Below are 27,779 nucleotides of genomic sequence, written 5' to 3' on the forward strand. Positions count from 1 at the left end.
CCAAGAAGCCAGAAGAAAAAAACAATTAGTTTTACAAGTAGCAGAGAAACAGCAACCAGTAAACTTTAACAATAGTCTTTATTGACATTTCAAAACATTGACAGCTAAATATACAAAACTGCTCACTTACGTATTTAAGTTATTACCAAACATACATTAAATATTCATGGGTGTTACACAGAGAACAAATTGTACACAATCCCATTTTTTTAAATAGCCATTGAAAGAAAAATAGTAATCTAGCTGTTAAAATACAGAATACCGCATTCACTCCAAAGTAGCTATTTTGTATAATAGAATATTGAAAGAAGGCTCAAGTGATGAAACACTATTCTTCAGTGGTGTAATCAAGCATGGAGGACTTTGAGGAAGCCGTTCCCTAAAAGAGGACAGAAAAACGTCATCAAACAATTACATTACAAATCTTGGACTTTTTATTATTTAAAGTTTTTAGCTTTGGTTCAACGTATCAAGTGTAGTCTGTAAATTGTAATATATTGGAAGGAATATGTTTCATGTAAAGGATTCTGATGATAGCAAACAACTGAAACGTATAAAAATAAAACATAGCTCAAAATAAATTGAGTAATCCCTCGATTATTGCATCTTCACTTATCGCAAATTCACTACTTTGCGATTTTTTTCCACTATTATTTTTTTAAACAAATTAAGTTCATAAAAATGTGAAAATTCACACTGGAACTCGTAAGCAAAAGCCGCTCTTGCTACTAGGACTCGGCACTGAAAAAATAGGGGTGACCCTACTTAGCGATTTTTTAATTATCGCGGCCATGTTTGGTCCACATTAACAGTGATATTCGAGGGATTACTGTAGTAATATTTAACCAGGATGTTTAGGTTTCAATCTTTGCATTAAACGTTAAAAAGTACATGAAGTGCTTGTATTGAATGACTATACTTAATATTATGGCTAGAAACAAAATATCCCACTTATTCCTGTTTAAGTAGAGCCTAATCTCTCTCAAAATATACCATATCTAAATGCACAAGCTACATTGAAACAATAGAAAGTGTGTATTAACTTATAACACTTACCAGGTGGCAGACGTGTGCAGAAAATGGTTGGTCACTGGTGTAAGATCCCCATCTCCAGCGAGTTTCACTTGTCCCAAGTGGGGTTTTCTTCATATTCTTGCGGGTAATTCTAGGACGTGCAAAGTTATAGCTATGCAGAGGGAGACTTGGGGGTACTTGGAAGAAAACCGTCTGCTGTTTGAATTCGCCTTTGCTGTTACAGTGAGCACAAGCGACTGGGGATGCCGTCGGACCGCGGGGAAGACGGAACCGGTTTCTTTCCTCGTAACGCCTGTGAGCGCCGCTGTGTTGCTCTGAGCGCTCCCGTTTCCATGCAAAGTGAGTTGGCGTGATGGCCATCACCTGCAAGGACAGGAACTGCCATCAAATGCAGTGGAAGAGTGCCAAGAGAAGTGGTACTTCAGAGCATATTGGAAGGCGGGATTGCCCGATTGACAGATTTCGATGTGTTAAATCGGGGTGGATAAACGTTTGCCCCGAAAGGGGATCTAAGTTCGGTTGTTGGGCCATGTAACTCATTCATTGTGGACGTAGTTCATCCAGAAATGTGTGAGTTGTGTGAACAATTGCGAGCACTATCGCATTATGCTGAATTTTGGGTCCGCAGAAACATTAGTTTATTCGCTCCATCCAAGTCAGAATTATTCATTTATTTATGTTGTTGACCACTTATTATGGTACTACTTTTATTTTATTAATTATTTATTCATTATTCATTGATTATTAGTTGTTTGTTTGTTATGGTTATTTGTGGACTACCCTACTTATTTATGTTGTTGCCTACTTATTATGTGACTACTTACTTATTGCTTATTTATTATTATTATTTATTGATTATTTGTTTGTTTGTTATTGTTATCTGTGCACTTTGTGGTGAAGCTTTAAGTCTCAATATATTTTGATTATAACAATAAACACATTCAATTCAATAATGACGTCAATGGCAGCCAATGAGTTAACAAAAAAATGACCCGAAAATGCTCAAAACTAATAAAAAGTGACACAATATTGACAGAAAGCAGCTTGGAAATGCCCCCAAAATCAGTGACGTATAGACGTTGTCTGGACATTTACAGAAAATACATCAACCTTTCAGACAAACATCATATACCACAGATGACTGAACAAGGGGTACTCGGACGTTTCGTCGAAAGACGTTTGGTGCCCGGACGTTTGGTCGACCGGACCTTTGGTAGAACGGACGTTTGGTAGACCGGACGTTTGGTAGACCGGACGTTTGGTCGCCGGGTTGTTACTGTTGAAACCAGCTCTCAAAATAATAATCATGAGAGAGTATGAGTTTAATATCTAAATATCTAATATCAAAATATCAACAGTAAACTCTGTCATAATTTGACAGCGAGCGAACCCGGCGACCAAACGTCCGGTCGCCCAAACGTCCGGTCGCCCAAACGTCCGGTCGCCCAAACGTCCGGTCGCCCAAACGTCCGGTCGCCCAAACGTCCGGTCGCCCAAACGTCCGGTCGCCCAAACGTCCGGTCGCCCAAACGTCCGGTCGCCCAAACGTCCGGTCGCCCAAACGTCCGGTCGCCCAAACGTCCGGTCGCCCAAACGTCCGGTCGCCCAAACGTCCGGTCGCCCAAACGTCCGGTCGCCCAAACGTCCGGTCGCCCAAACGTCCGTTCGACCAAACGTCCGTTCGACCAAACGTCCGGTCGACCAAACGTCCGGTCGCCCAAACGTCCGGTCGCCCAAACGTCCGGTCGACCAAACGTCCGGTCGCCCAAACGTCCGGTCGACCAAACGTCCGGTCGACCAAACGTCCGGTCGACCAAACGTCCGGTCGACCAAACGTCCGGTCGACCAAACGTCCGGTCGCCCAAACGTCCGGTCGACCAAACGTCCGGTCGACCAAACGTCCGGTCGCCCAAACGTCCGGTCGCCCAAACGTCCGGTCGCCCAAACGTCCGGTCGCCCAAACGTCCGGTCGCCCAAACGTCCGGTCGCCCAAACGTCCGGTCGACCAAACGTCCGGTCGACCAAACGTCCGGTCGACCAAACGTCCGGTCGACCAAACGTCCGGTCGACCAAACGTCCGGTCGACCAAACGTCCGGTCGACCAAACGTCCGGTCGACCAAACGTCCGGTCGACCAAACGTCCGGTCACGGAACAGGTAAGAAAATTTGCTTACCTGTTCACAATAGCTTCTGCTGACAGCAGCTCTGAAGTCAATGCGTGCCCAAAGTTGGTCTCTCTGCTTGAGAAATTGTCGAAACTTCCTTCTCCAGGTTTTACCCAAAGCCCATGGAAAAATTTCACATTTACTGTCTTCGTCTTCCTCCATGGTGTTGGCAAGGTGCCTACAATGAAAGCATGTGAGGTCAGTTGACACGTTTGAGGCACGTAGTTCGAAATATTAGCAGCAGTATATCCGAAGAAATGAGAAACAATTTATACAGCAAACTATTCTAAGAAATGCTCTAGCTAAGCAGAAACTTTGGAGCTAGGCACTTAATGGCGGAGGAGGCACATACATCGTAGAGTCCAAACATCATGCTCCAAGGACATCGTAATACAAGGACCCAACCCCTAATTTGGCGTAGCTGACAAAAAGTATGAGACATATGACGCTCGTAATCATAAAAAAATGAAATATTCAGAAGCTGTACCCACTCCAGAATGCATTAACATAATGTATGAAAACTTTCCGGAAACTTACAGCGCGATGAAAAAGTTCTTCCTGGTGTATTCAGCAATGGTCAAATGTGACCTTTTGAAATAAATAAAAACCATGGCCAGAAGATACTGAAAAAAAAAAAGCAATTTGCAACATGAATATTTACATTTTTTAGCAGAAATGTATCTGCTTACCTTGTCTGTCATTTTACAGCAAATGTCCATCAACAAAAACTTGTGAATAAGACCATCATCTGGAATAAAATTCATCTCAATTAGTTTGAGGGTAGGCGTGGTATATGGCGACGTGTATTTTTCTCACCGAAAAGTTTTAAATATGAGGTCATTTCTTCCTGCTGAATGAAAATTAACTTCGGTAGAGACGTTGTCTGAATACGAGTCTCAATTGTGCTGCGGCTCTTTGGTGGACCTTGTTCTTCTTGGTATTGGTAATTCCTGATTCTTTTAAGAACAACTCTTCTCCACTTGATAGGGGTTCCTCTGGGGCTTACCCCAAATGTGGGGGAGGTACAAATCATCTGTTTAGTTGGTTTCATCATGCTTCTCTCTTGGTCCTTCGAGATGGTCTACTGAGATAAAAAGAAGACAGAAGTGATGCTAATATAAGTGATATGCCATTCAGTTTTGATGAAATCACGAGATGTATGAAACTTTTAAATTCTTTAAATTCAGTTGTTTCTAAAATCATGCATGGTATGCTGATTAGCCACTCTAAATTCAACCATAGTCGTGTTTGTGGGTTTTTTTGTCTAAATGTGCCCCGTGACTGGCTAGGGGTTTACTCCAGCACCCCCGTGAAGATAGGAAATGCAGAAAATGAAGGGATGAAGCAATTAAGTGTTTTAGTGACAAATGGTTGGGGTTAAAAAAATGAAATTTATATTATTCAACATGAATATCCGTTTTTTTTCATACACAATGAATAAATATAAAGGTAAAAAATGTGCTACAGGCCCTTTAAAAATACATTATTTGATGTGGTTACTTTAGACAAACTGAAGGCATGTCTTACGTCTATGTGGCAAAATACAACAAATTGCTGAAATAATTTGGGGATATTCCTGTGAGTAATGGCATGCTAAATGAATTTTCTTCATAAAATATTTACCGAAACACGACATTGCAGTCGCGACCGAACGTCATTAGCTGCTAACGTTAGCTTGAAGCTAACCAGAAATTAAAACGCGACCGAACGCTATTAGCTCCTAACGTTAGCTCGAAGCTAACCAGAAATTCCAAGCGCACGTAATTCTAGCACCGTTATATTTCCCGAAAAATGAATAGAATGTGCACGAGGAAGACAAAAACAGTAATAATTACTTGGTCGTCAAATGTTGAAAAGTTGGTGACTGCGCTCATTCCAGGCCTCGCGCCAAAGACCAGATGTCAGTAATCACGCCACCTTCTGCAAAAGGTTCCCTCTAAGGACAGTAGGAATTTCGCAACTTTTCTATTTTATTTGATAATTTGCCAATATCAAGGAAATGTACTGAAGGGGGATAACAGCGAATTAAAATGCAATTTCGCCCCAAATCGAACAAAGCTATTACTACATTATTAAACTGAATCGAATTGAATTGAATTTATTGTCATTAGTACACAAGTGTATGACATTTACAGCTTCACCGTGAAGTGCACAAATTAACAACAACAAACGAAGAGGCAAATAATTAATCAATAAATAAGTAGTCACAACATAAACAAATAGGGAAGTGCACAAATAACCAACAAAAACACTAACAAAATCAAAATACAGTAACAAATCCCATTTTTTTACAGATCAGTTGTAAAGCACTAAAATAAGGTTAAAAATAAATTGTTTAGAGATAACATTTTGCATAAACAAACCTATTCAGCAAATAAATAAAGTTGTGATGAACTAGGACATTTTAGTAGATTTTTTGACTATTTTTTGTGTCGTTAGACATTTTCCTTAAAGAGAGAGAAATAAATGACAATTCCCTTTGTGTTGTTTTAGTTGGCCAATATTTCTTATTATATTTATTACTTGTTTTGGTTGCTTTGTTGCAGTACCGCCTCTCTCCAAAAGATATACTTGTGCCGACTATAAAAAGGTAGCTGAAGCCAACCCCCCTTACCCAAATGAGCTTATGCGCTTACAAGTAGGTGAGTTTTACACGCTTTAACATGACATGTGTACTTGCCCGAGGATCCGCCGAAAGCCTCGCTAATCTTTTCAGCTGCTCGTCCAATGTCGGAAACGGCGTCATGTTCCGGAGCACGCCACGGGAAATTCCTACAAAAACATTGAGCGACTGGCGGACTTAAATTGATCATCTTTAACAGGCGGCGGGATCATGTAAAATGGGATTTTCCACATATTTCTTCCTGTGGAGAGCTTTTATTGGATTAAACCGCTTCTGTCGTCCGAGGAGGACCGACAAAGCAGGTGGCTGAAGACCCCGGGGCCACTTTGTGACTGTCACGAACCCCCCGAGATGACGTACGAGTGAGGGTACGATTGTGAAAATCCGAAAATGGGATGTTCACCATCCAGGGGGAACAATTTGGTCCATCTGGGGTCTCTGCGGCGAGGAAGAATGTTACCCACCGCACCCCGAGAACAACCCCGAGAAGCTCATTTACCAGACGGAGATCATCGCAAGTGTCCCGTGGCGACGGCTGGCGAGGCCAAAGACAGAAAAACAACCGTCCGAAAAGCTATCGTCGCAAAGGATCCTAACCCCCCACCGCAAGGCCCAGAGGTGAAGAAACCGGATAAAGCGAAGGGCCAAACGGACAATGGCGGGGCCGTGCAGAAAAACGGGAGTAAAGAGGAGCTGTCGGACAAAAAATCAGGCAAGAAACCCCGAAGACGAGGCCCGAAAGCGCCGAAAAAGAGCGAAAAGGAATTAGCGAAAATCGATTTCCCGGAGACGCTGGTCAAAGCCCACCAAGCCGCTTACGCCTTCCTAAATCCCAGCGTAAACAAATACGACGTGGTTCTGGGTCTACTGGAACAAGCCACTCAGACGCAGGCCTTCCTGCAGCCCATGGTTTCTTTCATGGCTCTGCGCTACGAGGAAATGATCCGGGCGTTGGAAAAAATAGCCGACGAGGGAGAAATCCTGCTGAGGGAAAACGGGGAGCAGCTCGCCTGGCCTCGCCAAACTAAAAAAGCCTCAGCGGCGGCGACGGCGGCGTCTTTAAAGACGGTCTCGGCGAGCGAAGCGCCGCCGGATTTGTTGCAGCAGTTGCTTCAATACACCGCCCAGAGGATGCAGAACGTGAGCCAGACGGTGGCAGGACTCGGGGATTCCGCCCTGGAGGAAGCCGTGGACTACTTTTCTTCCGTTTCCGAGCTTTTGGACGAGAAGCTGAGACTCAAACGGGCCGTGGAGGGAAGGATAACGCGAGTGGCGTCCCGGCTGGAGTTGGCGTCGCTCCGCAAACTCGGACCGGAGGACTCGGCGCTCTTCAGCGAGGACAGCGGGATCGGGGCGGAAAGCGAATCCTTGGCCGGGTCCGAAAAGCACCACAGAAGCGCCAGCGGCGGATCCGGCGGGACCAATGGAGGTACTCCAGTCGGTTCGGTGGGAAATAGCTCCGCCGCGGGAGCGCCGGCGAAGAATCCGGCGCCCCGAGTCAGTCCGAGCGCTTCCCTCACGTCGCTGAGCTCTTTGGCGTCCATATGCGCCATGATGTCCAACGCGCAGGGCGAATCGTTGCTAGGATCGGCGTCCTTGGATGACGGCGAGGAAGACGATGATGAGTACTATAAGAGCGATGGAGACTTGAGCGGTGGGCGAGCACCCGTGAGAAAGCCGCCCAATCCTTCGCTCGAAGAGTGCGAACCAAGACCAAGGCGCTTACCGTTCCGACGCATAGAAAATCCGAAAAACGTAGAAATGACGCTCAAGATGAAAAATGCGCTGAGCGGGAAAATGCATTTTGTTCAGGCACAAAGCGCCAAAGCGGCGGTTTGTCCGAAATCGGGCCGAGGCCGAAGGACCGAGGAAGATAGACCCACCATAAAAAGGTCGCAGACAACTGTCCGGAGAAGCGCAGCTAAGACGAAGTCGGCGGCTAACGAGAAGCGCTCACGTTCCGTGGAATCGTTGCGAGGCGGCGGGGACGATTCCACTTGGCCTGAACTGAAAAAAACGGGGCAGAGGTTTAGAAAAATCAACAAAAGCAAGGAAAACCCAAAGACCACAACATGGCAAAACCAGAGAACTTTGCCGGCCGACCCTCCGAAACCAAAACACCCAACTTTGGAGAAGGACGGCAACTTACGTGAAGGTTTCGCTCCTTTGAAGGGCGCTACCAAAACCCAGGACTCAAGCGCTAAACAGGACGAAGACGGGCAAAAAGACCAAAAAAAATGGGGATTTGGTAAAGCCACACCGCCTCCGACGCCCCCCGCGTCCCCGAGACCACCTTCGGCCCTGTACAGAGGACGGAATTCAGTCAAAAAACTCATCGATACCTTCAGTCAAGGGATAGAAGACATGGACAACCCTGATGTCCCAGGACCGCTCAAGGGCGTACGGAAGTGTGGCGTTCCGGTTTTACCCGGTTTAACCAATATCAGAACGGTCGTCAACTCTGGGAAAACTAGAACTCAAAGCGACTGCCCGGATCTGGATCATCTACCTCCACCCACACTGGAAGTCCTGCTGGACAATTCGTTCGAAAGCCAAGCCGCCCGCGACGAGGAACCCAAACCCGGGAAATCCCCCGTGGTAAAACGACCTGGTTTTTCAAAGAGACTCCGGGCGTCCGTTCAATCCGGACCGGTGTTACCCAGCAAAGGAGCCGCGCCTCGATGTTTAAAAGGATCTTTCCCCGTCAAAGATCATCAAGAAACCACTATGGGTCAACCCGACTTGGACCCAATGAAGGATGTTCGTTTCGCTAAATCGCAGAAGGTCCGAAAAATAAGATATTTAAAATATTCCTCTGATTCGGAGTCAGACAAATACTCCGAAGCGTCGGCCAATCGCGACGATGCTACGATGACGCAAGAGGATGACGAGGTTTTTACCCCGGAAACGACCACCACGGTCTCTCAAGTGCCTCCTAAAACTGCGACTTCGCTACAGTCCAAGGGCCGAATGTTGCCATCGACACCTTCCATTTCCAAATCTCCCCGCCGAAGACTTCCTAGTCCCCGCAACGTTAAAAAACCGCCAACGCCACCCTCTTCAGCCAGTCCCCCGGTGGACCGAGAACTCAGGAGTCCACCGGAAGGTCAAAGACACTTGACCGGCCCTCCCTTTTCGAACCCCTCGTACCCTTTCAAAGCGCCATCGCCGCCCGCCTCGCCAAGAATCCAACGATGGTCGAGAGAGAACAGCTTGGACGAATCGCCTCGCAGCTTCGCGAACGCGCGTTCAGTTTTCTGCCCGGTTTCTCCATCCATGTTTGAGGCCCAACCTCGCACGGCGTCTCAACTTATTCAAGCCTGGACTTCCGCGGGAGGCGGTTTCCGCTCGTCAAACGGCCGCGGGAATGGCGACGGACGCGACGAACGTCCGACGCCGTTCCGCGGACGTTTGATTCGCCGAAGTCTCTCGGAAAGAAGTATGGATCTGACCCCGAGGTCGTCGCTTCTTTCCTTGGCTGAGACGTTTGGAAGCGAGCCTTCGGTGTGCGCACTAGGGTGAGATTTTTTTTTCAAACTAGAAAATACATTCAATTATTAATTCTCTGAATCGCTTATCCTCACAAGGGTCGAGGGGTTTGCTGGAGCCTATCCCAGCTGACTTCTGGGACACCCTGAATCAGCGGCCAGACAATCACAGCGCACAAGGAGACAAACAACCAATCACACTCACAGCTAAGAACTATTTAGCAGCCAATTAGCCTAGCATGCATGTTTTGGGGATGTGGGAGAAAACCGGAATACCCGGAGAAAACCCACACAAGCCCGGGATGAACATGCAGAGGAGACAAACAATCAATCAGACACAGATAGGGACTATGTAGCATCCAATTAACTTAGCATGCATGTTTCGGGGATGTGGGAGGAAACTGGAGTACCCGGAGAAAACCCACGCAAGCCTGGGAAGAACATGCAGAGGAGACAAACAACCAATCACACACAGCTAGGGACTATGTAGCATCCAATTAGCTTAGCATGCATGTTTCAGAGATGTGGGAGGAAACTGGAGTACCTGGAGAAAACCCACACAAGAACATGCAGAGGAGACAAACAACCAATCACACTGACAGCTAGGGAGTATTTAGCATCCAATTAGCCTAGCATGCATATTTTGGGGATGTGGAAGGAAACTGGAGTACCCTACCCTAAGAAAACCCACGCAAGCCCGGGGAGAACATGCAGGAGACAAACAACCAATCCCACTCACAGTTAGGGACTATTTAGCAGCCAATTAGCCTAGCATGCATGCTTTGGGGATGTGGTAGGAAACCAGAACACCCAGAGAAAACCCACACAAGCCCAGAGTGAACATACAGAGGAGACAAACAACCAATCAGACTCACAGCTAGGGTCTATTTAGCATCCAATTAGCCTAGCATGCATGTTTTGGGGATGTGGGAGGAAACCAGAGTACCCAGAGAAAACACATGCAAGCCCAAGGAGAACATGCAAACCCCACACAGTGAGGACCCACCTGGCATTGAACCCTCGACCCCAGAACTGTGAGGCTCAATTGAAAAAACATGTTGTTAATATTCTTTTCTTGTCGTTGCAGTCTCGCTAACGGAGCACCTAGGAGAGAGGAATTGTGGGCCAGCCAATCAGACCTCAGTGGGATTCCACGTTCTGCATCCCACCCGGATCTTTACGTCGTTGGACAAGCCTTGCACCCAGACAAAATCCACCATTGAAGTGCCAGTGGGATTACGGATTAACAGATTTTACAAAAGGATTTGAGGTGATGGCGCTTCACTGGGGCAAGAGGAGTGACTCATTTTAAACTCCTTGCTGTGGTGGGACATTTTCACCCACACACACGACCCACATACACCCACACACGCACACGCAAAGGTCAACCAAAAATTCTTTATTGACGTACAAGATTCCAGAAATACAGTTGGACAAATAAAAGAAAAGGTTGCACACGGGTGTCCTGAATTTTCCTGACGAAAATGATTCGTTTTTGGAAATTTGAAGCCTGGTGGCGCCAATGAGTCCAAGAGAAGCTAGCGCGCGTGCTAGTTTGGTTCATGCAAATATCTCCAAATAATGGTACTGATGCTCACACACAAGAAAATACACAGCAGAAGAAAAAATGTAAGAATTATTAAAGTGAAAATTCCGTCAGGGCGTTTTGTTTACGTTGATCACCAATGAAATAATGTTGTTTTTTTATTTGAATTAGAAATTGGGGGTTTAAATCTTTTTTAAATCTCTTTTACAAACAGGTTTTGCTGGAAAATAGTCGTGAAAAATGTGCGTCTCATTTCAAGAATAAATTAGGGATGTCCAATCATATTTTGGCACGCGAGTCAACCTAATTTTGTGGATGTATCAATAACACAAAATAACATTCAAAAAATCATTTTAAAAAAGGGATAAAGCTAAAAATAAATTATAGGATTAGATATTTGATTCTTATGAATAAACCTAAATAAAAATAGTTCCATAAATTAATTCTGATTTTATGGACTTTTATTTTGTCGCTGGACAGTTTCTCAAGATTTTGCAAATTTTGTATAAATATATAATACGTATATTACCGCATTTGTATTTTTTTTACAATATACTTTGGGATTATTTTGTTAGTACAATAGCATATATGTATTTTTTACTCTGGATTATTTTGTACACTTTAACTCTAATTGACAGTTATGTTTGACATCAAATTAAATTATAACATAGTTTTTTCTTTCATTTTTTTTGTCAAATCACCTCAAATCGGGATCAATTGGGACAACAGATAACAGTTGGTAAGGACGTGAGGGGACGCCAGGGTGGGCCGTCACGTGGGCGGCGGTCCGTTGGTGTAGCGCAGAACGGGGTGTAAGGAACGCGCAAAGTTGTTGGCCAATGAGCAGCCCCGGGAGGCGTGTTCCTGCGGCGCCACCGAACAGCAGGCCAGCACCAACAGCAGCAGCAGCAAGACGTGCAGCGGGAACGCCGCCCGCAATGCGCGCGCCAGGAGGGACCGCCGGACGGGGGCGCCGTCCGCCGGACTCGGGACCGGGGCGGCGGAAGAGACCGAACTCCTGCACGCAAGCAAGGAGTGCTTTTTAAGAATGCGTGGGGAAAGGTATGCCCCGCCTCTCCTGGTTTGGGACCAATGAGCATACGTGTATGACAATGACATGACTAAATCTCATTGGTCGAGGTACTGTTTCTTGTCATGATGACAATGGAAGACGAAATAGCAGCGCGGGTAACAAAAAGGCGCTTTAAAGCGTAGTAAAAAATAATAAATAATACATGTTTTTTTTGGCTTTGTTTTGGTCATAGCTATAGTAGTGTGATAATAGATGACGTCGTATTGAGAAGAATAAAATTAAACATTTCGAGAAAAAACGGGAAAGCCTCAAAACTATAAGGATTTTTTGTTGTTGTATTTTTTTTAGGTTAAGCAGGTCGGATATTTTTATCTTAACTTTGTATTGACATCCATTTTTGACAAAAATGTTGGGGAACGTACCTCTCCGGAGAAGCCGCCTCCCCCTCATCGGCGGGCCCCGCGTCCTCGTCCCCCTGATGGACAAACGCGAGATCTCAGCGACCGTTCCGTTTGGGTCCGACGAAAGGCGGCGTGACGTACTTTGCGGCACCGAAGATCTCGGTCTAGGTCCTCCAGTTGTTGGCCGATCTGCCTGAGGAGAAGTTTCATCTTGTTGGCCACGGCGTGGACTTTTTCCCGGGTCTCCACGCAGTCCACGGGGTCCCGCCGGGTCTCCGGGAGCGGGCGACCCCCGAGGTCGCGGAGCTCCGCGGCCGTGGCCTGTCGGGCGCGTAGTTCCTCCCGCAATGCCTAACGGGGGGGCCATGCGGTTGAGGAGGTGAGCGTTGGGGGCCGGCTCGGGGCGCCGCTATTTTACCTCCAAATCGTGGCGTTGCTCCAGGAGGGCGGCGTAAGAGAGCGAAGCTCGGGGCTCCTCCCCCGCGCTCAATTTTTGCTCCACTTGGGCCAGCCACAAAATCAACGCGTGCAGCGACTCGTGAAACTCCTGAAAGAAAAAACAAAAAAACTGAGTGCACACGGGGTTTAAATCCATAGGCAAGGGATGATGACAACACAATTGCAAACAACTGGGTCACCAAAAAGACACATTCATAATCACGCGGACAGCACACAACAAGGTCCAATTAAATCATTTTCAACCGTAAAAACACGCTATATTCCATTTAACATCATAATGATTCAAAATTGAAGCTTATGCTAATTTGAATTTGAAGCTAATGCGCAGCATGCTGCCTTCCTTCAAGCTTTTTTGGCTCTTTCTCTCACACAGGTCCAATCCGGACCTGTGGCGTTCATTCTCTAACCTGACACCGCAGGAGGGCGGTCCGAAGCCCCGCCTCCCAGCTCTCCAGTGCGCCGCAGGCTCGCATCCAGGCGTGATTGGCCGAGCCCAGCGCCGCCTTCAGCGCCCCGGATCGGTCGTCGCGTCCGACAGCCAGCAGGAAGCGACGACTGGCCAGGTTGACGGAGATCATGACACGCTTGCGATCGCAGAAAGCCTTCTGCGCCACCTGGAAAGGACATTTGGCGCATGAGGAAGAATGAAAACGCAACACCAAAAATGAAAATCTTTCTTTTTTTTAAATTTCATTGTATTTTCTGCTTCGTGACTTCCGATTTCTTACTTTGGAATGTCCACGGTTTACTTTTCATTCATTTTGTGAACCGCCTATGTGGCAAGGGGTGCTGGAGCCTATCCCCGCTAACTATGAATCGAGCCAATCGCTGTTATTTTTTCCTTGTATGGAAATTGAAATGAATAACTATAAAATTTAGAGACGTCACAGATCAGCGAATGTGATCGAAAATCGGACCCGATCACGTCAATTTCAGGTTTGGTTAAAAAGCTCAGCCTTATAAAATGTGTTTATTTATATATTTGAAGTATTCATCCTTGCCTGCCATTGATGGCCATAGACGTGTTATTTTTCGTGTTTTTTTTTTTTACTGGATACTCGGTCCAGCGACTCGGACTGGACTCAGCCCTAATCAAATCCCACCTTGAGCCTCCCGACGTCATCCTCAAAGTCTTTGAGGCGAGCAGAAGGGGGGATCTTGCACAGCGCCTCCAGCTCGGGCAACTTCCCGTCCAGCCAGGAAGTGACGTCGCGGAGGTCGTCGTCCAGCCGCCCTCGTTGGTCCTGGCCCGCCGCTTCCCGGCTGTCCGTCTGGGCCCCCGCCGCCACCTCCCAACGTTCGATCACGCCTGCGCACACGCACGGCACGGACCAGTAAAATTCAAGAATTGCAATTTCAAATTCTGTTGGCTTCAAAGTCTTGTTACCTACCCGTCCCGGTGCGTTTGAGCTCCGTGCCGCCGGTCAGCCCTTCGGCTTTCTGCTCGTCGTTGAGGATGGACTTGACGCGCTTGACGTGGTCGATGCTGCCGCCGCACTCGGACATCAGCTTCACCTGACGGCGATGGCGCGCGTCAACAACAACGGGGACGAGAACAAGCGGCGTCCTCTAATGCTTACGTAGCCATGCCGGTAGAAGGAAGTCCGGCACGCCTCCAGGCTGAGCGCCGTCCTCGGCGGGGAGGCGGGACGATGGCGGGGGGGCGTGGCGCCGACGGCTTTCGCTGGGGAAAAACATGCAGGAAAGTGAAGGAGGTGCACCTGGTAGCGAGGGATTATTTTCTATATCTGTATTTTTTACGTTTTTATTTTTAGTTATCGATTTATTTATTTCAGAAAAATGCAATTTACTCTTTTACAGGGGAAAAAAAGTCTTGTGTGTAGATAAGATTTCAAAGTTGGCAAGTGGTCATGCGTTATCCTATTGTGAGGATATTTGTGTGCATCATTTTGAGAATATTTTGAAGGGAATACAAAAGCAAACAACCCTCGATAGGTTGCATTTCAAAGTCAGGGTGGAGGCGGGGCAAATAGAGACAACCCGGGAGAAGAAAGGTATCACAATTTAAAACAAAATTACAATTAAGTTTAGTGTAAAGTTAGATTACATTTATTTTTGAGTGTGTCTGCATCGTAATCCAAGTTCATTTCAATTTGTTTATGTTATGTTACGAGCGCGTTGCCGTGCAAAAAGTCCCCCCCTCTCTGTCCATCTGTCTCTCCCCCCCCCCTGCGAAATACATATAAAATTAATACTATTAAACACATTTTAGTAATATTGAACCAGTAGTTATTTGTTACTTTGTTAATAGATGGTGAATTTCAACAAATATTAAGAAGCTATTTTTATCCGATTTTTACTCACCACCGATGTTACCCGAGAAGGCTCCGAAGGCGTCCTGGTGTGAGGAGGAACCTCCTACGTCCACCGTGTGGTCCCACTCCAGAGGGATGTGGTCCCCCACCGACGGGCGTCTCTCCGGCGGGAACTGGCCCCAGACCCGCTCCTCGCCGGCGTCCTCCTCGAAGGAGTCACTCCACAAAGACACGGCGCCACCAACCCGAGGAAGGTCCTCCGCGTCGGACGACTCGTCCACCTACATCGAGATCGAGTTATCGCCATTTCCCTGCGGCCGGCTCGCCAGGCGCCTTTCGTTACCGACCGGGCGACGGTAGAGTAGACGGCGGTGGAATCGCGCCAAGCGGCCGAACACTTCTCGACAATACGAGTGCAGTTCCTCCAGCTCGTCCTCTATGAGCGCCGCGTCCAGGGGGGCGCTCTTCGGGATCAGGTCCTCCCCGAACACCACCAGGGCGTCGAGCTTGTCGGCGTTGAGCGCGATCTCGCGGCGGAAAGCCTGCGAGAAAAACTGTCGGTCTGGCGTGGCGGTTGTGTGGGCGTCTGGATTACCTGGAGTTGCCGGATCTTGTCCTCCCAGTGGCTCTCGGAGAAGTGCTCCACGTCGGTGAGCTGCAGGTCCATCTCCGTCAGCCACATCAGGAGGCCCTCGCGAGTGGCTTCGAAGTCTTCCCTCCGTGACGTCAAGTGCTGAAGGACGACAGCAACGGCGTCGTATCGTCACGTTTTCGGTGGCCAAAGACGTTGAGTTTTCTGGTCTCGCATTACCATGTGGCGTTGATGCCGCCTTCAAGGAATCGTTTCCATTCTGGCAACGTCCTGACATCGCTACCCCCAAAAACTGTCTCGCATGAAAAATGGCTAGCGAACGAACAGTCCCAAAACCAAAATTCGGTTCAGTTTTAAGAACTCAAGAAGCTTTTTCGACTCCAAGCCAAGGCATTCCAACTTCAAACTTGTCTTCATGTCAAATTGACTAAAGCTCGTGTTTGTTGAGATCATGGGAAACGCCGTCAAGCGATTTTTTTTTGCATCCCGCCAGGATTAGCCAGCGATGGAGCGCACGCCGGACACGAGTTAAGCCAAGGCGGATCCAAATCGTTGATGTGGAAAGGTCCCTTTGTTTTCTTTATCTCTTCTTCCCTCCCTGCTAAGCTAGGCTAAATTTCCCCGTGGTTGTAAAGGTGCTCCTGACTGGCCGCTGATGGTTTTTATCTCAATGGAGACGTTTCAATAAAACTTCAAAAATGTAAGAAAAAAAAAATACAAAGTTCCAGAAGCAATTTAGCAAGTGATACCGGTACAGTGATTATTTATCTGTTCGTTTGCTTGTTGTTGTTTATTATTATTGTCGTTGTTGTTATTTTTGCACTTTCCTACTTATTCATGTGACTACTGAATATGTTGACAAATTTATTTATTATTTATTACCTACTTATTTATTGATTATTTATTTGTCTGTTTTTTTGTTGTTGTTATTTTTGCACTTTGTGATGAAGCTTTAAATCTCATTTTTTCTTGTATAATGACAATAAAAGAATTCAATTCAATACAATACAAGCAAAATGCTTTTTGGATAAAAGTAGTCAGACTTTATTATATTAAAGTCTGACTACTTTTTAAATCTCATTTTTCTTGTATGACAATAAAAGAATTCGATTCAATACAATACAAGCAAAATGCTTCTTGGATAAAAGTAATCAGCCTTTATTATACTTTGCTTGTATTGTATTGAATTGAATTAAATGCATTTATTGTCATTATACAAGAAAAATGAGATTTAAAGTGTTGCTAAAAGTGTACATTAGCTAAACACTAAAAAATGTTGTATTTTGCAATCCATGTCACTACAGAAACTACGATTTAGATTTAGAAAAATGAAGGATTTCGATTTAGAAAAATGAAGGATTTCGATTTAGAAAAATGAAGGTTGTTGGTGTCCGGCGCTTTGCGGCCAATGCGCTCACCTTGAGTCGTCGCAGAATGGCCGCTGCTCGTCTCCCGAGGTCGTCGCAGCGGCGGTTTCCCCGCTTGACCTTGAGTCGGAGCTCCCCGGCCGCGTCCGTCCGGTTCTCGCGGGCCAGCCGGCGGTACTGCTTGTTGACCAGCTCCAAGTGAGTCAGACGTTCGTGCACCTCCCGCTGGAAGGCCTGACCAAAAAAAGGCAGCATCCGGTCGCTCGATGACATTTTTGGGATTGGAACTGGGGTTGAATGACAACACGTCAATCAAACTCACCTCAAACTTCTTCAGCTCCTCCTTGGCGACGGCGTAGAGGACATCGGCCGAGTCGGGATTGGCCGCCGTGGCCTCCGCCGCCTCCAGCCAGTCGTCCAGGTGAGCCGAGTCGTCCAGGAAGTCGCGCCAGAGTCGTCGCGTCTCTTCGATGCTGAACGGAAATCCCGGTTAGCGCCAAAACGGCGTCCATGGAGCGTTCGCTAACCGGGTCGACCGACCTCATCCGCCGCTCCACCGACGCGGCGCAGATGTCGCGCCAGCGTCGGTCCAGGGCCCCGGCGGTCTGCTCCATGGAATCGCGTTCCGATGGACCGACGCAGGCGTCGGGGTCGGCCAGCAGGACCTCGCAGGACCTCACCGCCGACGCCACGGTGGCGGCGTGCTCGTCGATGTCACGTTGCAAGTCCTGCCGGTCCCAAGTCAGAATGAGGGTCTTTCGGGGGGACGGCGAGGCTTGGCGTTGGCGCACCTGGTGTTCCCGTAACTTGTCGCGGATTTCGTCCACGTGGCAGACGCGATACAACAGCGGCTGGGCCAATCGAGCCTCGGCGTGCGCCAACCACGTCCGCAGGATGCTCATGTTCTCGTCCAACTGCCGCACCGTCGTCAACGTCTCCTTCAGCTTAAGAACCCTTTCAAAACAAACAAACTTTCTTTTCATGTCTTACGTTATGTTAGGATAATAATGGTCATGGAGAAAGGATAGTGGGCGGCCCCAATGTAGCGCGTGACGCTAATACCTGGCCTGGACGTGTTGAAAGAGATGCCGCCAGCGCTCGTCGATGTGGCAGATGGCGTCGTTGACGTCGCGCTCTTTGCTTTTGTCGCCAGCGTCGATGATTTGCTCCCCCAGTTGCTTCAGGTGATTTTTATTTTCGCTGAACAGGTTCATCTTCTCCACGCAGTCCTGAAAAGAAATATTAGCTATTATGCTAATGTGGATAGCACGCTAATTACAGGCACTTTGTCGTGATAAAGGCTTGTTTGCTACTTTTGTTTTTTGACATACAGTAATCCCTCGATTATCCCATCTTCACTTATCGCGAATTCAGTAATTGGTGATTTTTTTCCGCTTATTAATGTTTTTTTTTTAATAATCATTTTTTAAAGTTCATAAAAATATGAAAATCCACGCTGAAACGCGGAAGCCACTCTTGCTACTAGGACTCAGCAGTGGGAAAAAAAAGTTATAATAGGGGTGACCCTACTTTGCGATTTTTCAATTGTCGCGGCCATGTTTTTTGTGATTCAGGATTCTGACTTATTTAGAAAAAAACATTTTGATGTCTAAGAAAACTGCAAAAAAGCATCCAATATGGTGGCAGTCAACGGTTTTACCTTCCTGAGCTTCTCCACCATCTCCTCTATGCTGAGATGAGTGGCCTCGGCCATTTTGTTCTCCACACGCGCCAGCCAATCGCACAGCTCGGCGTTCTTCTCCTTGAATACGAGCCAGGCGTTCAGGCGGTCGTCGATCTCCTGTTTTCGCAGAGAAACCTGGCGGCGGCACGTAGACACAGCCCTCGTCAAAAACCAACCCACAATGAGGCTAGACACCTAGCCTAGAGGCGGCCATTTTTTCTATCTGATGCGCAATCAAAATGACTTTCCGTTTTGTTGAATCCTCTAGCTATTGTTATGTAAATTACATGAAAATGAACTTTTTGTCAAAGTTTTTTGCCCTCTTCGCAAGCCCCAAAGATTGTACTAAGGACTTATTGTCTTATTTTCTATTGTAGTTCCTCAACTAGAGCGTAAAGCTGCTCATTAGCTCTTCGCTCAGCACCAACCAGACGCTTTGTCTTAGCGCCATCTGTCCAAGGCCTCTCCAATCCCCCGCCAAATGCCGAGGGACGCTAACGTCATTAAGGTCTTAGGGTGTCGTAGCGCCAAACATTCTACTGGCCCACAATCGAAAACAGGGAGTCCACGTACTGTATACTTCCAAGCCGGCGATGTTAATTTGATCTCCTTTGTATTGCTAATGTGTCATGTTCGGAAAGCCAGATTTACGCAAAGACTTAGTGGAAGAGCTTCAATTGCGTTGACTTATGATGCCGCTTTTTCGAATTTGTCGTGGGCATTGATGTCAACCTTACACGATTGACGGGGTCGGAGGTCAGTCGGTCCTGGCAATTATTCTTTTGCTTCTGTTAAAGCTTGTTTTTTTTATTCATATCTTGCAGAAGGGAACAATTTTCATTGTGGGAACAGTATTTAAAATATTTACATATATATATATATATATATATATATATATATATATATATATATATATATATATATATATATATATATATATATACATTTATATTAATACATTACAGAACTAACATAAAGAACTGGATTCAAAGCCCTGAACATTCCGTGTTTTATAGATCTAAAAAAAATGTTTATTTGAGCTTTTTTTTCTTAGTAAGGAAAATCATTTATTTAATTATTTGTTTTTCATTGCGAAAGGAAACCAAATTTTTCTTTAATTATGTGCCATATTAAAGTGGAAAACTGAAAATATTTTTATATATTTTTAGATTTTATAAAATGATTTTTGAACTAAAAACACAGAAAAAAATGGATTAAAATTTTCAATTATTGATTTAAAAGGGGGAAAATCAGGAAATGTAATATACATCTATATCTATCATTTTAATTTGATCCTAAAACAGAAAGTAGCCATTGATGATTTACTTTCCTGGGCGACACAAAATGATGCGACTGGCCAGATTTGGCCCCCGGCCCGCCACTTTGACACCTGTGGTCTACATTAACCGCAATATTCTTGGAATTACTGTACATCAATTGGCCTTTAGGTGAAGAAACGCTCAATTTCCCGTCAACTCACTTTGGTCGCCGCCTTTCATTGGAACGTAATAAAATGTTTCAGGATTTGGCGATACTGAATGACTGTGATTAAGCTATCAAGGTGAAAAAGTCAGGCAACAAAGTTAGAAGCGATTGTGTGTGACTAAAAGAAGCTCACGCAAAAGAGAGTGGATGACCTCAAGGACTACGGAAAGTCGAATTGACAAAAGCGGATGTGGCGCCCTCTTAAAAGTTTGCTGTCTGACCTTGATGCAGAGCTCCTCCCAGTGGCAGCGAAGGTGTTGGACGTCCTCTTCCAGAAGCAGGACGTCGTCGGCCGTCACGTAACGGTTCAGGTCCGTCTCGCCGGTGTTCAACCGGATCGGGCCGTCGGTCCACGCCTCGGGATCCTCATCTGGACCGCCACGGTTCTCCTGCATACCGTCAGACGAGACTGAGTTATGGTGCGGGACTGCCGAGAGTTGCCGCTACTCTGACAAAACCCTCCCGGCGGTCGGAACGTCCCGCCCTAAAGGGGATTACGAGCCTGGTGGGGGTTGCGCTCGAGGGGCGAGGGCGGCAGGAAGGAGGATAAAGACTAGGACGGACGGGTCTGAGTAAAGTCAGCAGTTCAACTTGCTTGCTTTTTGCGGTCCATCAAAATTATGATCAATTCAGCCATTGGGGTTGTCTTGATTTAGAGCCCCATTTTGGCTCATTGTTATTGTACAAACAATTATGGGCTTTTATTTTGACCTTGTAGATGTAAAAGCAGAGATTTGTGCACTTTTGCACCTGACTCACATTCATTCATTCGCCCTCGTTCAAATTTTAGGAAGGTTTGACGGCAAACCACCAATTAGCAAAGACAAAAAATAGCCACAAACTAATAGGAAGTAACCTGGAAATGCCCAATGAAGTCAGCCATAAATACCCTAAAATCAACAGGAAATGATCTCAAATGTATAGAAAATGGCGTTGAAATTTGCCAAGGCAGGTGACGAGGACTTTTTGGAGATTTAGAAATATGGGAGATATTAAAGGTCGCCACGTCGTTCCGTAGGTTTGACCTTTGACCACGCACCTGGTCGCCGCCCACGTGCTGAAGTCTGGCCTTCATGTCTTCCAGCTGCTGCATTTTCTCCTCCAGTCCGGCCTCACAGTGGTCCCAGTTCTACAAGAGGAGGGGCAAAAAGTTGAGCAAAGATGGCCGACTACGCTTCGGGAACTAATGCAAGCTAAGCCCAAGCACACCTGTACAACGGTTTGTGTGAGTTGCAGTTGTCGGTCCAGTTCCCGGCGCAGGTCGTCCCACTCGTCCCGCAGGGCGGCCAGCTGCGCTCGAACGCCGTCTTCGGCCGCGGGGAATAGTCGGCGTCCCAGCTCCAGCGTGTGGACGAAGGTGCTCTCGTTTCGCCGGAACAGCATTTCGCCACCCTGGGTACATGTTGGAGTTCAATACCAACGTTTGTTTTTGTCCGCTATTTCCAATTGTCTCCCTTTTTAAGATCATCCGGTACGAACCCGGAGCAGCAACAGAGATCGTCGTAGCGTGGCGGCGGGTGCCGGGTCGTCTCCGGGCAGAAGGTGGCGGACGTAGGCCAGGAAGCGGCCGAGTTTGGCCAGGCCGTCGCCGTACCGTTGCCACTGCCGGAGTAAGGCCTCCACCAGGGAGCGCCGTCGCTCGGCGCGCTGCTCGGCGTCGCGCCAGCGCTCGCGCAACTGCGTCAGCTTCAGGAGAAAGTCGCTCCTGTCGGGAAAACGCTGAGAGCTTTAACGTACCAAGGTTGAAGCTAAAGCTATCGTTTCCAAGTTTACGCTAAAGGTATCTTTGACTATTCTATCAATTCAGGAATTTGGGAAGTCGCCCGTTTCTCACCTGTCGTCCACGTCTCCTCTGTTCAGCAGGTGCAACGCGTCCGTCACCAGGGCTTGCAGGATCTGCTGACCGATGGACATCTCGGCCTGGAAGAGCTGGGACCCGAAATTAGCCGAGGGTTTTGGCCAGAAACCCGGCCTTGTTGACGTACCTCGTGATCGCGCAGCTGGCGCCGTAACCCGAGGTAAGATCCGGCCACCTCGGCGGCAAGCCGCTCCTCCGTCCTCTGCAGGAAGCTCATCCAGTGGTCGCACTTTTGCTGGAAGGTCTGATGACGCGACACCTCCGCCTGCAGCTCACTTGACAACATAAGGTGGATTTGCCGAACCCTGGCGAGGGAGGGGCGCTCCTAAACCGGGCTCGCCGCGGTGGCTGACCTGCAGGCTTCTTGGGCCCTGGCGGTGGCTCCGCCCCAAAGGCGGTTGAGACGGTGCAGGCGGCGGGCGTCCCCCTCGCTCAAATTCAGCCGGCGACTCAGCTCGTTGAGGAGATCCAGGTCGGCGGTTAGAGCGCAAGGCTCCAACAGGTCGCCCTGACGACACGACGCGATCTCCAACCGCTCCGCCGCGCTCTCCCGGCGCTCTAGACGTTCCATCCAGCCGCCGAGGGTCGACTCTAGAGTGTCCAGGAGGGTGCTTGCTTCTCGCAACTTTTCTAACTCCTCCTGATAGGGCAGGATTAAACCAGCACAGTTCAGATCATCGCCCATGATTCCGTATTACTGGATTGGACATTGCGCACACCTGTAACTCGCGACGTCGCCGGTCTAACGCGTGGGCGAGACGCAGGACGGCGCCAGACAGCGAGGTGCTTTCCGATTGGACAATGGCGGCAGCTGGCGGCGCCAAGCTATCGCCAGGCCAGCGAGAGGCTTCCATCAGATCGTGCCGTAAAGCGTCCGCTCCATCTTGCAGAGTCTGAAAATGGACAAAAGCGTTAAACCGTCATTTCCCCAGTCTTCAAATCGACATTTTGCCCACTTGAATTCGGCACAGGTCGTCGTCCAGGCGGTCAACACGTCGGTTCAAGTCATCTGGGTCGCGGTCTCCGCACAGAAGGGAGGCCGCGTCGCTCTCCAGCGCCATGGCGCGCTCTCGCAAGACGGATACGCGGTCGGCGTGAAGCTCCCAACGCGTCTGGAGGGCGAAGCCTCGCCGGAGTCGATGTTGCAAACGGGAACGCAAAACCAACCAGCTGAAACATGCCAAAAAGCAGATAGCGTGTCGTCTTACAGCTTTTAGCGTCTGCGCGTGCCTCACCTGTGAGTTTGTGCGTTTAGCCGCCGCGCCAGCGCATTGGCCACGCCCACGTCAACTCGTTCTTTGAGAGCGGAGAACGTTTGGCCGAGCAGCTCCCACTCCGACTCCCAAGTCATCATGTTGTCCAGAAGATACTGTGCGGAAAAGAAAATCTGAAGTTCTGATGCCACGGGCGATGTACCGGCGCCCCCGCTCACCTGCAGTTGCCTTTGGCGGTCTCGGTGAGCCGGCAGCGAAAGGGCGGGACCGCCAAGAAGACCGGACGCGTGACACGTCTCCATTCGTCTCTGCGTCATCTCGTCCAGTTTGCTGTCCACGTTTTGCCACAGTTGCTCTGTCGCTATCAGGTGGCGAGTGACCGCCCCATTCTGTCATGTAGCATTAGCATAAGCCACGAGGGACCGCGTTTCTTTTCCAACGCCGCTAGTCGTAAGAACTTATCGTTTTTCACCTGCCGCGCTAACTCCAGCAAAACCTCCTCCGAGCGAGCAATGTGACGGGAAAAGGCTCCGCCCCCTTCTCCTCCTCGGCGAATGTGTCGCTCACCGAGCTCGTGCAGGGCGGTCAGCCTGGTCTGGATTTCCTCCTCCAGATCCTGACGGAGTTAAAACGTTTGGACATAGTTTGGGTAGAAAGGACACTCGCAAATGGGACCTTATCTAGGTGGCGCCAAAGCTCGGTTCGGCTGCTCGGGGTCCGCGCCAAGTCCAGAGTCTCCTTCTGTTCTGCCGTCCAGGCCTCGATGTGCTCCAGCTGTTCTTGGTCTTCCGTCCTGAGCCGCAAGTCGTCCTCCAGCTTGACGATCTGATGCCAAGTCCAGATACGTAAATTTGAGAGATTTGTGCACAGGTTCAAATTTGCAAATTTTTAAAAAGGGTTCTGTTATGTTCAACTGACTAAAATGGACTAGGTTCCAAGAGAAACTGGTCTTTATACCTGAATGTTTAGAGTGGTTTTCATGGTGACCCAGCGTGAGGTAAGACTTCCCAGCTCTTCTGCCAGCCAATTGTCGTAACAGTGCCCCCGTTGCCGTTCTTTTGTATCGCAATTTTCCTGGGGTTGGCTGGCATGATCCAGGGTGGCTTGGTGCGCCAAAACCTCCACGTGAAACTCCTGGGACATGAGTGGTTGCACGTCAAGTCATATTCAGACATACATATCTTTGAGTCCAGCCTTAACCAATTGCGGGACGATGGCCAGGCACGTATTAGTTTAAAAAAAACACTTTCAAAACAAACCATTACAATGCCACTCTAATTACAGTATTTGCTGGCATATACCCCAAATTTGTCGCCAAAAAATCGAGGGTACGCGAACAAATTAGACTTGACATGCACGAAAATGCAAGTGGACAAAGACGAAAACGCCATAACGCAAGACAATGTGGCCGATACGGTCATTTATTTCAAAATAGAGAAAAGATACACATAAAATGCTTAACACATTTTTTTTTGAGGTCTATGATGAAATTCAAGAAAAAAAACGTATCTTGCTTAAAACGTGAAAAAAAAATCACTCCACTTGTGCCTGCAATTTTTATTTGAGAATATTAATTATTTTATTTTATATTATTTCATATTTATTGAAACCATGAATATGGAGATGAAAATTGTGAACCGGGTGGCGTCTTATACGAGAGAAATTGTAAAATTCAACGATTTTAAGGCCATTTTAAGGGTTCGGCTTATACGCGAGAAAATACGGTAGTTGATTTAATCAATGGTTTCAGCTCCAAAACAAACAAGGAACTAGTTCACCTGTGAAGGTCAGGTTTTCGCTACCTTATAGTAGTTGAGGAGGTGTCGGAGCTCATGGGCGGTGCAAGAATTGGGGTCCACATGAGGTCTTTGCTCTGTCAGTCGCGACTCTGAGTCTCCCAGCCAGATCCGCAACTCTCGCAGTGACTCTTCCTGGCTCATTGAGCCCATCCACCACTGACGGGGAAGACGCCAACGATGTTAAGGGGGACGCAAAACGAACGCCGGTCGAGCCGCTCACCTCGTGCAGGGCCCTTTGGACGACAGGGAAGTCTGCCACCAGAGTCGACCAATCCCTCTCCAACCGCGACAGACGTCGGCTCACGTCGGCCAAATCGCACGGCGACACTTCCTCCTCGGGATTGATTTTGTCCGCTCCCGTTGCCTGGAACAGTCGCTCGCCGGTGCCGACGATGGCCATTTTGAGAACACTTTGGACTCCCATCTCCTTCACCAGGACCTGCTCATTCATTCACCAAATCGTTTGGTCCCTCGTCTTCATCATCCAGTCAAGATTTCTGCAGTCTGAGGCAAAATTTAGGCACTCACCACAAAGCGCCAGAATTCTTCCCGCCTTCCCTCCACGTCCGCGGGAGGTGATAGCACCAGAAGACTCCACCTGTCCATCATTTGCCTGGCCTCGCCCATCCACTTTTCCAGTGCGTTGGAGTCGTGTGTAAAACTGTTGAGGGAATGGAGTCCTTAATAACCTTTATGGATATTTTGGTGACTCCAACGTGCGTTGCTATGTTTTGTGACCTGTTGCTGAGCTTTCTTTTTCTCTCCACGTCCGCTTTTTGTCGCTTCAACCTTTGTTTGAGATCTACCCAGCGAGCCTCCAGGTCCCGGCAGGCTACGCCCACTTGAGCGCAGCCCGCAGTCTGCAGCCAATGTCCCGCTTCCAGCGTCCCAGTCAGGTGATGGACATTGAGATCCAGGACGGACAACAGGTCCTACAATGACAAAAGTCAGTGAAGTCACGATTTGAACCGAACGCCAACGAGAGCCACTATTTTTGTCATCCAAAATGACCTTAGCGCATTAGCTTAAATGAGAATCCACCAAAAAGAGTCAATGAGTACGAGTCAAAGTAACCAAATGACTCCTCTTTGGTTTGCAGAGATATTTTTGTCCAATGAAACGCTAGTGTTAAAAACTAGGGAACATTTATACCTTCAAATCCGGGCCAGAGGGCGCCAGCGCGCCGGCAAGTGACCTCTCCACGCTCGTAAGCAGCGCTTGGCATCGACCGAAGTCCTCCTCCCACTCGGTCCACTTCTAACAAAACAAGAAAAAAATCAGCCGGGTTGCCGTCTCCGACGCGCCTGCGACGTAAGCCAAACCTGAAGGATTCGTTCCATGCGAACGCCTTTGGGAAGCGACCGCGTCTGCAAAGAAAGCGCGGCCTCCCGTAGGGCCAGTTGGGTGTCCTCCCACCTCCGGAGGGCGCTGTCGGGAACGCGGATACTCAGGAATTGCAGGGTGTGCAGATGCTGGTCCAGAAAGCGGAAGAACCTCTACGGAAACAAAAAAAAACATTTTAGATATAATATTTAGATTATTTTTTTATAAATGGATTAAAATCCCTGAATATTCCGTTTTTTATAGATCTAAAACAATGCTTATTTTAGCTTTTTTTATATTTTTAGATTTTACAAAATGATTTTTGAACTAAAAACACAGAAAAAAATGGATTAAAAAATGACAATTATTGATTTAAAAGGGGGAAAATCAGGAAATTGAATATACATCTATACTCTTCATTTTAATTTGATCCTAAAACAGAAAGTCGGCACTCATGATTTACTTTCCAGGGCCACACAAAATGATGCGGCGGGCCAGATTTGGCCCCCGGGCCGCCACTTTGACACATGTGCCTTATCTGAAGCGAACGAGGACCTTTCATTGTGTGCCAGATTTGAAAATTCTAGCGATGCTCATCCTTATCAGGACTCGCATTATGACACTTTGCGGGCGTGTCGGCCCTAAATTGACCGTGTGATGGTCCAGTTGTCGCCGCAGACGAGCCCCGTCGAGGAGCGGCAGCTTCCGCTCCAAACGTTCTTTGCCGACATCCAGCAGATCTCGCAGGTTCTGCGCCAGACGCTGGCAACGCTTCGGAGCGTCCTCATCGTATTCCTCCTGTGCAGATTTAATATTTATTTGTATATTTTGTAGTGGGAAAGGAGAATGTTCAGATTTTGTGACCCTTATTCCTAGTGATTAGGTCTTACTGCCATATTAGTAGTCTGGAAAATACTAGCATAGTTAACTACAAAAGATTTGTAATATGATGACGACCAAGTGTCTTACTTGAGAAAGTGGCAGCCAGCTTTCCTCCATCTCCGAAAGCTCAAAGCCAAGACCCCAGGACGCCACCGCGTCCTCGACCATGGGAGACCTCCTGCGGGGAACAAACATTGGCACTCCACACTTTCTTCACGTTGATGTTAGCCTGGTACATTTTACAAAAGGATATTGTCAGGTGCATAAAACTTTTGTGGTTGTGTGTCCTTCATTTTGGGTTCAGCTCAAACTTATGTGCCGGTACCAAAAAAAAAGGACTCAATAACCGCAACTGTATGGCCAAGCCGCGAAACGTTACCGTGGCGACCGCTCTTCATTTCCAAGGACTGAGATTTCCCACGTCGGGCCTCGTCTTTGACCCGGCCGTCGCTGCGACTCCTGAGCAAACAAAAGCGGATTGACAACTGCACAGCAGACGCTGGCGACCGCTCGTCTGCATCCCGAAATCAAGTGGTTGTCAGGAGGCGA

The 27,779-nt window shown here is 47.7% G+C and overlaps 3 protein-coding genes across 5 annotated transcripts; 1 reads left to right on the forward strand and 2 right to left on the reverse strand.

The window, feature by feature from the left end:
* Positions 1 to 59: 59 nt before the first annotated feature.
* On the reverse strand, positions 60 to 5,220 carry spdya (speedy/RINGO cell cycle regulator family member A). Of its 2 annotated transcripts, none has more exons than XM_077621307.1 (7): positions 5,036 to 5,220; positions 4,017 to 4,284; positions 3,890 to 3,948; positions 3,738 to 3,823; positions 3,210 to 3,378; positions 1,057 to 1,398; positions 60 to 379 (listed from the first exon to the last, which is right to left on the reverse strand). In XM_077621307.1, the coding sequence occupies exons 2-7, from the start codon at positions 4,252 to 4,254 to the stop codon at positions 329 to 331; spliced, it is 945 nt and encodes a 314-aa protein (XP_077477433.1). In that variant the 5' UTR covers positions 4,255 to 4,284; positions 5,036 to 5,220; the 3' UTR covers positions 60 to 328. The 2 variants fall into 2 exon arrangements, with proteins under 2 accessions (XP_077477433.1, XP_077477434.1); XM_077621308.1 differs by lacking the exon at positions 5,036 to 5,220 and adding an exon at positions 4,824 to 4,986.
* Positions 5,221 to 5,834: 614 nt separating this feature from the next.
* Positions 5,835 to 10,766, forward strand: pcare1 (photoreceptor cilium actin regulator 1). The gene is made up of 2 exons (XM_077621746.1): positions 5,835 to 9,341; positions 10,399 to 10,766. Exons 1-2 carry the CDS (start codon positions 6,214 to 6,216, stop codon positions 10,532 to 10,534), a joined length of 3,264 nt encoding a protein of 1,087 aa, XP_077477872.1. The 5' UTR covers positions 5,835 to 6,213; the 3' UTR covers positions 10,535 to 10,766.
* LOC144090327 (nesprin-2-like) lies at positions 10,696 to 27,734 on the reverse strand. Of its 2 annotated transcripts, XM_077621745.1 has the most exons (40): positions 27,610 to 27,734; positions 27,318 to 27,408; positions 27,000 to 27,146; positions 26,348 to 26,521; positions 26,178 to 26,282; positions 25,764 to 25,957; positions 25,554 to 25,686; positions 25,246 to 25,464; positions 25,029 to 25,181; positions 24,184 to 24,360; positions 23,902 to 24,051; positions 23,699 to 23,842; positions 23,445 to 23,615; positions 23,248 to 23,381; positions 22,969 to 23,182; positions 22,732 to 22,905; positions 22,366 to 22,652; positions 22,140 to 22,287; positions 21,989 to 22,083; positions 21,634 to 21,859; positions 21,364 to 21,546; positions 21,194 to 21,283; positions 20,376 to 20,543; positions 18,646 to 18,804; positions 18,048 to 18,214; positions 17,777 to 17,939; positions 17,526 to 17,713; positions 17,308 to 17,458; positions 17,037 to 17,219; positions 15,622 to 15,759; positions 15,374 to 15,568; positions 15,076 to 15,307; positions 14,331 to 14,434; positions 14,142 to 14,265; positions 13,854 to 14,059; positions 13,158 to 13,364; positions 12,710 to 12,838; positions 12,433 to 12,642; positions 12,313 to 12,365; positions 10,696 to 11,875 (listed from the first exon to the last, which is right to left on the reverse strand). In XM_077621745.1, the coding sequence occupies exons 2-40, from the start codon at positions 27,396 to 27,398 to the stop codon at positions 11,629 to 11,631; spliced, it is 6,423 nt and encodes a 2,140-aa protein (XP_077477871.1). In that variant the 5' UTR covers positions 27,399 to 27,408; positions 27,610 to 27,734; the 3' UTR covers positions 10,696 to 11,628. The 2 variants fall into 2 exon arrangements, with proteins under 2 accessions (XP_077477871.1, XP_077477870.1); XM_077621744.1 differs by having other exon boundaries at positions 23,248 to 23,615.
* Positions 27,735 to 27,779: the final 45 nt, after the last annotated feature.

The sequence above is a fragment of the Stigmatopora argus genome, chromosome 15 (genome assembly GCF_051989625.1).
Source record: "Stigmatopora argus isolate UIUO_Sarg chromosome 15, RoL_Sarg_1.0, whole genome shotgun sequence".
Lineage (NCBI taxonomy): Eukaryota > Metazoa > Chordata > Actinopteri > Syngnathiformes > Syngnathidae > Stigmatopora > Stigmatopora argus.

Coding starts and splice junctions, on each gene's coding strand:
- spdya (XM_077621307.1), bottom strand. CDS start 4,254: ATGATGAAACCAACTAAACAGATGATTTGTACCTCCCCCACATTTGGG. Junction 3,824..3,889: donor GCTGTAAAATGACAGACAAG/GTAAGCAGATAC, acceptor TTTTTTTTTCAG/TATCTTCTGGCCATGGTTTT. Junction 1,399..3,209: donor GCAGAAGCTATTGTGAACAG/GTAAGCAAATTT, acceptor CTGTCCTTGCAG/GTGATGGCCATCACGCCAAC.
- pcare1 (XM_077621746.1), top strand. CDS start 6,214: ATGGGATGTTCACCATCCAGGGGGAACAATTTGGTCCATCTGGGGTCT. Junction 9,342..10,398: donor CCTTCGGTGTGCGCACTAGG/GTGAGATTTTTT, acceptor TTGTCGTTGCAG/TCTCGCTAACGGAGCACCTA.
- LOC144090327 (XM_077621744.1), bottom strand. CDS start 27,398: ATGGTCGAGGACGCGGTGGCGTCCTGGGGTCTTGGCTTTGAGCTTTCG. Junction 25,182..25,245: donor TCCAAAGGGCCCTGCACGAG/GTGAGCGGCTCG, acceptor CTTCCCCGTCAG/TGGTGGATGGGCTCAATGAG. Junction 17,220..17,307: donor AGGAGCTGAAGAAGTTTGAG/GTGAGTTTGATT, acceptor TTTTTTGGTCAG/GCCTTCCAGCGGGAGGTGCA.